Raw genomic sequence first — 10,700 nt, 5'->3', positions numbered from 1 at the left:
TGGTGAAAAAGAACTAATTAATGACAAGCCTAAATAAAAATAAGAACAAACCGAACCCTTCTTATTGCTTGTCTGTGATAGCTAGAGCCAGATGACTTCAGTAAGCAATTTAAAAATGCATATATCCAGCAGTGCATAACCTTAAATTACATATTTTTCTCTAGGAAATGGCCTCATTCTCAATGTTTGGATCCAGACCAGAGTTCCCTCAAAGCTTAGGCTTTTAGAGGGCTCCTTTTCAGACACAAGAACCAGTACTGATTAATTGAATTTCTTTTTTTTTTAATGAATTCATCAAGGGGATATAGTTCCATGGAAAATATCTTTGTAAAAGTCCTTGGACATTGTAAAAGAAAATAACTCTCAAAAGAGTTCAAGCCTAGCCTTACCAATTTTTATTTTCAAAAGAGATATTTCTATTTTTAACGTAAGAAATGTATCTTGAAGAACACATCTGAACAAGCTAACTTCTTGCAGAATAAAATATTTCAGAGAAATTTCCATGGGCACTAATCAATAAGATCCAGTTTTCATAAGTCATATGAATCTCTCTTTAAATGGCACAAATGGTAAAAATATTTTTAATGTACAAAGATGTTTTTGATGTACAAAGAATACACAGTGTCAGCTAGCTTCTGTAGGCCAGTAAGTGAGAAGAGAAAATTCTGTGGCTCATCTGTAAAGAAAGCAAGTGCTGGTAAAAAGAATTAAGCATTTTTTTTAACATAGCCAAAATTCTGCAGAGACCTGCTTCAGAGAAAGCAATCATTCTGTATGGGCTTAACTACACACAGAGATACATAATTTTCTACTGTAATATGTTAAATGCAGTTGATAATAGTGGAACTGTATTGATGCTCATCCATTTCTCTTCCCTCTCCTATATTTTGGAAGAACTGCATAGTATTCTATGCTGTTTGGCATTTTAAGAGCTTTTTAAAAGTTGAGAAATCTGAAAAAATGAAGTAAAAATGGGAAAAAACCAACGTTTTATTATTTTATTATATACTTCTTGTTTGATAAGAAATCTGTGACATCATTTTAGAAAATAACATTCTAAATCACACATTTTACAATTGCAATTTACCATCTGTATTTAAAGAAAACAGCAGCATAAGCCCATCAGAAGGCTAAATTAATTTTAATGTACCTCTGCATACGTTCTGCTATTCTAGTTTACAAAGTCGTATTAGGTGCAGAAGAAAGAAGGCTTTTTTTAGGGATTAGGCTTTGTAGTAGTAAATAAGCAACATGGAGGGTCAAGTCACTAGGTGAGGAGAATTAGACAAGGATACCAGTTACACTCACGTGCCTTCTATAAAAGCTTGCTACCTAGTTAAAAGTGCCAGCATAGTGCCTACCATTTTAAATATCACAGTGTTCATACAAATAATACACAGAAATAGGCAGGGTTGCATTTACTACACCCCATTTTTAATAAAAAACATTTCTCATAAACAGATATTTCCAGCTCTTTTGCATAGTCTTGTATGAAAACTTATAATCTTTGCTTTTACACGTAACCATATATAACAAATATACCAGAATTGCATGGCAACACTTAAAAATCTACATAATTTAGAAATGTAAATTTTAGTTAATTTTTTTTTGCAGTCTCACCCTTACTGCCTAATAAGTTGGTTAGAATTCAAATACTATAGTAAATAATGCTTCAAAGAAAACTGATCAAGTGCCATTTACAAAGGTACAAAATATACAGCAAAGTTAACCTCTCATTAAATAAAATATACAGATTAGCTGATGTTCCAAATCATTAGCTAACACCTTATTTTAAGGGATAAACTTCTAGGGAGCTTCCCTCCCCCCACCCCCACCCCCCGCCAATACAGGAGAATTACACAACAGTTCCTTCCCTGTATGTTTATGCAATGAGTCATGTTCGTTTTAACTGCTGGTAGTACAGGACTGGGTTTATCATTCTGCATAGCAAGGGCCAAAAATGATCCCTGGTGGAACTGCAGTAAAGCCAATGCGAAACCCTAGAGATCAGTTTCACCTAAGGTATCGAAATATTTATAGTAATAATGCCAGTCATTATCACTGTGGTGGCTGTTTAACCTCCATGAGAATTCTCCTGTAATCTAGCAATCAACGTACCATTAAAATAAAGTGTTGCCAACATACTCCATGATCGCTCTGTTGTTAAAATAATGAGCTATGAAAACTGCCTACTTATTCTTAAACTGATCTCCCTGATAATAAATGAATTTTAGTAAAAATAGCATGTTCCCACTTAAACCAGCCATTGTAAATTAACAGTTTGGAATGGTAAGTGCTTATATGTTAGGTTAGCAAAGAGGTGTAACACCAGCTACAATTACGGCAGTGTCGCATCCCTGGTGTTTACTCTTGGTCCAGGTGTATATTAACCATGGCAAAGCATCGGCCTATGCTCTGAAAGAACGGTACGACGAAAACATCTGTCAGGCTCTTCCATATAGTCTGCACTGAAGGCAAGACCATGAGACAGGTTTTCACAAAAGGCACCACAATCCTGTAAAAAAGAAAATGTTAGATTTGAAGATTGCTGCTGCTATAGCACAGGGAAATCAGGACAACCAAACACAAGTGTGAGTTCTTATAAAAAAGGAGGTGATTTTATAACTCCGAATCTCTAAAGAAGTCGATTTTACGCTCTTGCAGTCGTTCTCCGTCCGTTTTATTTGCTCACAGCCTCACACCTGCACATGCAACATGATGCACATGGTGCTCTGGCCAGAATCACTTGTGTGCAGCACAGGGGACAGCAGATGCCAGCTTTCTTTTCATCATGATTCTGCTTCCTAATACATGTCTTTTACAGGGGTGCACTTCTGCGGTTCTCTCCTTGCTTCCGGAAGGGCTGGTCTAGGTGATACACTGCAACCCCCCTGCCACCCTGCTGCGCCTGGAAAGCAGGGTCATCCCCTAAGGACTCATTTGGGCTGTGGTCATATCTGAATGTGGGTCTTCAGGGCTTGTCAGAAACACCATGTTCCCCAGTTTGATTGACTGGGAACAGTGCTGCTTACGATCTGTTCTTGCTCGGCTGTCTCTGGTGTTTCTGTTACCCATCTCTCTCACACACCCAAATGCACAAGCACACATGGGCATCGCTGCTGCATCTCATTCTACCAATCTAATGTTACTGTTGCAAGTTGCTGCAATGGAGCAGAAACAGTAAAGCACCATCTGGCTACATGGTATTACTATGGTACAGAGTGACATGCCCAGCCGCAGAAGAATGGGATCTAGCTGAGCGTGTAAAGTTTTTCATTTGTGGATGAGAAACTAATAAACAATGAGGTCAAAACTCCTGGTCAGAGGAAAGATCTTTTTATTTAGCCAGGGTGTATACTTGAAAGTATAGTGCTTTCATCTCCTGAAGACTGGTAAGCATCTGGGGATGTTCTCTGTATGTCCCAGTTCCAAAGCAATGCCATTAGCGGTGACTTAAGTCAAACATGCTAATAGCAGAGGTGAGCCAGAAGTGCACATATGGGCATATAACATGTGTATTTCCTAAATTAGATAAAGAAGCTATAGATTGTCTTGATGAAGATGATAATCTCTGTTCTAGTTTGCTGTTGGATTCAAAATTTAAGATCCCAGTCCTGCATCCGCATAATTCCACTGTAGAGCTCTTGTCGACTTTGGTTGGAATGACAAGAAATGTTTACTTTACTATTTCATCATAGGTCTAAAAACATTTACAAGTATTGTGTATTTCCAATGAGTAGTGCTCAGAATAATAGTAGAAAAAAACCCTGGCACATTTAAAAAAATAGTTAAAAACCTGAAAATTAAAGAGTCAAAATTAATTATTTTCAGTGTTTATCTAACTAGATTCTCAGCTTTTATCATACAACGCAATCCATATACTAGTATGTCTATGCTGCACTCTAAGCTAACCCTAATGGATTTAAACAAGAATAGTTTTTCTAAAACCTTCTCTTCTTTTGTCTCTGCTGAAACAGCTAGTAATATACACACCGTATAGAACTGTGAGTGATACTGGAATAATGGGTCTCTAGTTTTAAACTGAACCCTGTAAACTATATGTTTTATAACCACCTATGGTACCACTGCATATAGAAGAGCTAATTTGTAGAGAATGAAATTAGGGCTTCACCTGTTAGAGTACAGCTGATAAACATCAGTAATGCAAAGGAAAAAAATATTGGTATTTCTCCAAGCAACGCAGGGAAAACACCAGAAATGGCTACTCAGATTGTGTTGACTTCATCCCTTTTCCATTTCAGTTAGTTTATAAAGGCTATGTCACTGCTCCTTTGCTGCCATCTAAAATTAATTTGGCCTGCATTTTTTTTAAATCTAACCAAACTGGAGAGAAGCAGAAAAGCTGACATTTCTACTCAACCCTCTGTCGACAGGATCACACAAAATACAAACTAAACAAATACCACACTATGCAGAAGTTTCAGAAGAAGATGTAGTGAATCACCAAGATGTCATTAGGAAAGACTGGAAAAACAGTGATTATACTACTTGCAACTGCTGTAGAGGTCGTTCATGCAGCATCAGAACTCAACCTTGATAATGTTAAATAAAATAAATATTAAAATGTTTTGGTAATGTTTTAGAATTGTTTAGCCCTTGCTATCCAATTTTATGGTAAATGTATGCAAAAAACAATGTATGCCAACTCCGTAGGAGGATATGTGAAATGTGCTAGCAACCAAAGCTAATTACTGTAAATAACTTTCAATTTTAAAATAAAAATCAGTCTACTTAGACAACAATTACTCAAACACCTTTCCACAGAGAAGAAAATCCTTTACACCCAAGAGAGCAGTAAAAGGTATTTTCTAACTTTTAAAATACGTGAGTGTGTCTATATATGTATCTACACATATGTAAGTACGCATCCTGTTCTGCATAGGATATGCTATCCTACCATGCAGCATTTTCAAATCATCAGAGGGTGTGCTGTACCTTCTGAAGAGTGATCTGGCACATACTTCAAAAATAAATAACCAAGCCCCATCAGAAGCTATGCATTTGTTTTTGTGACCTGCCAAATAAACATGAACATATACATCCTTCATTCACAGTGCTCACAGTCTGCACTTCTACTCACAGAGACAGTAACTGCTTGCTGAGTAATATCTAACAGTGGAAGGAAAGTCAGCATATCCCAAGGATATCAACATTTACTGCAATATTGGTACTACTAGTGTTACCACATGGTACAGCACCAGGAAGACGCATCAAAGCTCTGTTGAATTTGGCACCTAAGCTGAATGTAGCCAAGGTATTTCAACTACCTGTATGACCTCTCACTGAATCCTGCTATGTAGCTAAATCATAAAATAACCATCCTTTCACTAAGTAGAAGGAATTACCTCTTTTGGGAACTGTTAACCTGAAAAGAGCAAATTGCCCCATTTTTTCCATCTTATCCAATTTTCTATTCTTTCTGTTCAAGGCATGACATCTATAAAATGATACACATCAACCTTTCTCGCTTTTGTTCACATTACTTTTTTCCTGCTAATCCCTGAGGGAACGTTGTCGAGAACCAAACACCTCTTGGAAATGGCAAAGCATTAATCCCACACAAATTAAATCCCACTGATAAAAGTATTTTGAGTTCAAGGCAGCTCAACTTTTCACAGAGTCGGGAAACGTAGCCATTCACTATTAATTCAGATTGCCACTTCCAAGTGAAGAATCACATCCTCTCCTGTAAAGTTTTTCAAAATGGAAACTCAGACACGTGTTAACGCTATTTTTCAAATGCTATACTATTAATTAGGTTAAACTAACTAAATCCAAGTCTGCACAGGTACTACATCATGATTTTGAATTAAAAGTCTTGCATGGTTCTACCATACAAGCAAACATTGCAAACAGATGGCTAAATATTACCTAGCAGTTGCAAAGCTTCTTGTTGAGTCCAATTAATCCTCGGGGTATTTATGAGTGAGACAACCACCAAAGCCTTCCAGGACCGTACACAGTATATGAAGTGCATTAAAACCAAACATTATATATCTCAGGACCGGGGTAGGTTTGAAAAGATCAGATGAAAAAGGGAGCAAAGCAACATTCACCTACTTCCTCTTCAGAAGCCAAGGGATATATACTGGGCATGGAAGAAGAGGCATCAAGGCAACACCAGATCATAAGGTGGGTCTTTGTGGCATAGCTGTACTGTAATTTCTTTTGATTTCAGACAGCGCGTAGGGAGGTGGTTTTGGGGTTGAGTATGAGAGTATGAGAGCAAGTTCTGTAAATGGAGCTGTGGAGAAAGAGGTTAAGAGACGATGCATGTCCATATCTGCTTATAAGTCCCTGGTTACACCTTAGCACCGTGAATGGAAGCTCAGGCAAAGAAGAGCTCTGCACCTGCTCCAGCTGATGACAAGAGCATAAAACTGGCTGAGTCCTTGTGCTTTAAAGCCCATCTCAGATCCAAGACTGAAGTTATGGATCCTCAGATGAACCGCTGATTCTTAGCATGAATGTGCAACATACCAGAACACTATTCAGACAAGACTACAAAAAAGCGTATATAAAATTCAAGTGTTAATTTCCAACAGGTGACAAACATGTGGCTTGGAACAAGAACCAGTCCCTGATCTATAATATCATGATTTTGCATGTGCTGCCTCGAAAACCAGCAGTGTTCTGCTCATGTTCAAAAATCAATAACCCGAACAGCCTCAATCTAAGGACATGTTCAAAAGCTTGCTGATGTTCACAGAAAGATGTTAAAACTCAGTCAAACAAATTGTGCTGTGTATAGTCGGTGGTGAGAATGATAGCCATTCGAAAATCGAAGTATATTATTACATATTTCTTACTCAGCTTTCTTTTTGTTTTCCATGAAGTCTCATGCATTTGCTTCCTTCTTTAGCAAACTTTTTGCTGGTGAAAGACAACGTTTACTATTGGGTATGAGAGGGGCAACTCATGAGGTGTCCTTGATGCCTGAGGAATGCTGAATCAGACTTTCGTGGATTTCTAGCATGCTGACAAAACGGCAACAACATGTGTGACAATCAACAGAGCTTTGTGCCTAAGTGCTTCCAAAAATTGTTGAAACACCTTTGAATTTAGCCTCGGGAAAGGCTCCCCTGCAAAAGATCAACATCATCGTCTCACTGGTTTGGATGATGAAAGTGAGGCACAAAGACTTGATAAGCCCTCCTGCGAGCAGCCATGTAGAAGGGTGTGCCCAGGGTTTTCCCATGGTGTTTCAACAGCTGAAGACAGACTTGGAATGGAATTCCCTTCCTCTCACCCACCAAACAAGAAGTTACTGTTTTATCCACACCCAAATGGGGCTACATGGAGTCAGTACCGTGTGTTTAGGGTCCCTATACCCGTACTGCTCCCGTGCTATCCTCGCAAATGCAGAAACTTTGAACTCCTTACTCCCAAGAAACCTGCAACATGGAGAGCTGCAGAGAAGCTAACTTAGTCTCAGTGAGTTCCACCTTTGTGTTGGAAAAAATCCAGCTTGTGGTTGTGGGAAGATGAGGCAGTGCTGGCTTTGGATGGTAGCACTGGATGGGGTCCAAGGGGGTGCAGATAGTGCTACTGAGTTATGTGATTCTTTCACACCTGTCCCAGGTGCAAGAAAGATCAAGATGAAAGATCGCTTCTTCAGTGACAATGAAGGTAGGGAAAGGAAATTAGTTGTTGGGGAAGTGTGTTCACAGAAAGTCAAGGGAAACATTTCAAATGAAATGCTACATTTGGACAGTCCTATTTCGGATGTACTAAGAACCCACAGTTCCTGGGAGTCACTAGGGGCTGATTCAATAAACAGAAACTGACCTCTGAGTCCTGGTTCAGTGAAATTCATGTCTATATAGAGGCTGTGAAATCCAGATACAAGATCATTCTGAAGCAGAAAATCTTATTACAGTCTTAATAAATTTGGCATTGACAAATGCATCTATAGAAATTCCACTACTGGAAATCTAGATGCTCACCATACCCTTCTGCAGTCACATGGCACACTACAGCACAGTGACAGCTGACAGACCTAAAAGTGTGGGCATACCATACAGTGTTCACAGTAATTTTGGGACCAGAGAAGTAGCAGGTGGATAGCTCTAAATTGTGTTGCAACTCCCTTGGATATTAGGTGAACTCTATGCTCCAAAATTTGAGTTAAACAGTTTTCAAAGTGGCTCATGACAACGTCACCAACCCCAACTTCCATTCCACTTTCAAAAATTGAAATCTGCACCCACAAGATTGCAACCTTAGGTTCAGATAACCAATGTATACCCGTTGCCAGTTTCTGGATACTTTGTTTTCTGTAAAATCTTCTTCATGATGTCAGTGTTATCTAAGACAAATGAGACTTTGCCCAGAAGCCATGTATACAGAAAATCCTGGTTTGCAGGAATGACATGGATAATCTGCACTCATCCCTTCCTCTGCAGCCGCCTGGATTCTCAGTTCTTTCCTCAACCTCATTCTTTTCCCTGCCTTTCTTCCTTCTCTACAATCAGCTGCCTTTCTCATCTCAAGGTACCCTTCCCTGACATTTCGCCAGTACACCAGGTTTGCTGTGACTTGGTGGGCTACTGTATTTGTCTGTGAGCCTGGATCATGGCCAGAAGCAGCCTTCCTGAGCTCAGCAGGGTTTTTTTGCTTAGGAGAAAGCGCTCTGGGGCACTGCACCTAGAGATGCCCAGGTACCAGATGCAAGGCAGTGACAGTAGATTTTGTGGCAGTAGCAAAGAAAGAGTGAGCTGGGCCCTCAAAAGCTTTCTTCAGTCTCTGAGGAAAAAAGTGGAAGAAGTAACTGTACAGAGAAGGTGTCAGGTGTCAGCAATGCTTCTGCCCAGGTCTTTCATTTCAAATGGACATTTTAACAACTTCATGACTCCAGTTTACAAAAACCCAAGCAACCATTATTGCTACTCCAGCAGGCAGCCGAGGCTGGAACGTGTTGCAGTAGGTGCCGTACCAATGGTAAAGCGGGCTCTCTGCCCCGAGGAGCTTACACAGACATGACAGATTGCTGGTTAAAGCAAGGCAGGGAGCCGAACCACAGGGAAGACATTGTTTTCATTTCTCTCCCTTCAAATATAAAGCAGGTCACTAAGCCGCTCTGACTACCGGTGGCGAAGACAGCGACCAGCGGCTCGGCAGCAGTGCCCCCGGGGGAGAGTTGGTCTGAGCTGTCTGCAGAGCCCACCGGCCACCCAACGCACTTACCAGATGTGCAGGCAGCTGAGCACGGCGAAGACGATCCCCACAACCAGGGCCAGGGGTATGGCAAGGACCAGGGTGAGGAGCTTGTAGATCAGGTACTTGCTGAGCTCAAAGAGAGCGTGGCTGCAGATCCACACTTTGTCGAAGGAGTGGGTCAGTTCGGGCTCCGCGATCACGTCCTCGAACCCCAGCTGGAACGAGAAGCAGCTCGGCCATCAGGCGGGGCTGGGCCGAGGGGGCCCGCCGGGTGCCTCCGCCCGCCGCCCCGCCGCGGCCCCGCCGCCGCCCCCGCGTCCGCGTCCGCGCCCGGCCCCGCCGCCCCCGCGGCCCGGCGCAGCTCCCCCCGGGCGGGTCCCCGCGGCCGCGGCCGGCGCGCACCTGCAGGTGGGCGTTCAGCCCGTGGGGGTCGAGGTCCAGCTCGTCCTCCGCGCACTTCTCCGCCTCCGACAGCGCGGGGCCGCCGCTCCGCGGGAAGTTGTCGTCGTCCATGAAGATGCGGGTGTCCGCCTTCTCTGTCTCCAGCCCCATGGCGCTGCCCGCCGCTCCGCGGCTGCCGGCCCGGCCCTGCCCTGCCCGGCCCGGCCCGGCCCCGTCCGCGGCCGCGGCGCCCTCGGCCCCGCCGGGTTGGGGCGGAGCGGGGCTGCCCGGGACACGCCCCGCGGGGCCGGCGCTGGAGGCCGAGGGGAGCGCGGGTCGGGCCTGCGGGTGGGCGCCGCGGGCAGCGAGGGGCGCGCCGCCTGCAGCCCCGGCCGGCAGCCCCGGCCATCAGTCCCGGCCACCAGCCCCGGGCGCCAGCCCCGGCCGCCGGCCCCGGGCACCAGCCCCGGCCATCAGTCCCGGCCGCCAGCCCCGGCCATCGGCCGCCAGCCCCGGCCGTCAGCCCCGGCCGCCAGCCCCGGCCATCGGCCGCCAGCCCCGGCCATCAGCCCCGGCCGCCAGCCCCGGCCGGCTGGCACTGCGGAGCGGGCTGTGCGGCACAGCAGCGGGCGGCGGGAGGCACCGCGTCGGGGCTGTCGTGCCTTCGGCCGTGTCGGGTCCTGGCAGCTGCCCTCTTTGTGGCTGTAGGGGACACATGGAGGGCGGGGGGTGGCGGTGGGGGGGTGGCGGCGAGGGCAGCCCGGCTGATGCTGCAGTGAAACACCGCATCCCTCACTGCCAGCTGTTACCGTGCCCGCCTTGGGTTCTAGCTCCAGTCCATACAAATTATTTCCTCTGTTTTATCTGAGAACACGTGTTAGGCCGAAGAGTGCTCTATGTAAACTTGAGCAAATTGCTGTGATGGCTGTCGAAAGGATTTGATAATACTGATAATATTTGATAAAATGCAGCGTGAGCTGATGAGCTGTCAGGAGCACCTTGCTGCATTCAGTGACCACAACCACCTGCCACTCAGAAAAAGAAGTGATACTGCCCGGTCAATGAGCCAGGCTTGTTAGATCAAAAGGAAGCTGGTAATGGTCACTTTACTTTTCACCACTATATCAAATTAAGGATAG

The 10,700-nt window shown here is 44.0% G+C and overlaps 1 protein-coding gene across 1 annotated transcript; it reads right to left on the bottom strand.

Moving 5' to 3' along the window:
- Positions 1 to 983: 983 nt before the first annotated feature.
- On the bottom strand, positions 984 to 10,253 carry CAV2 (caveolin 2). The gene is made up of 3 exons (XM_080391054.1): positions 9,583 to 10,253; positions 9,208 to 9,395; positions 984 to 2,515 (listed from the first exon to the last, which is right to left on the bottom strand). Exons 1-3 carry the CDS (start codon positions 9,730 to 9,732, stop codon positions 2,365 to 2,367), a joined length of 489 nt encoding a protein of 162 aa, XP_080247180.1. The 5' UTR covers positions 9,733 to 10,253; the 3' UTR covers positions 984 to 2,364.
- Between the last annotated feature and the right edge of the window lie 447 nt (positions 10,254 to 10,700).

This window comes from Falco punctatus, assembly GCF_963210335.1.
Source record: "Falco punctatus genome assembly, chromosome: 6".
Taxonomy (NCBI): Eukaryota; Metazoa; Chordata; class Aves; order Falconiformes; family Falconidae; genus Falco; species Falco punctatus.
This window is presented reverse-complemented; position numbering and strand designations above follow the sequence as displayed.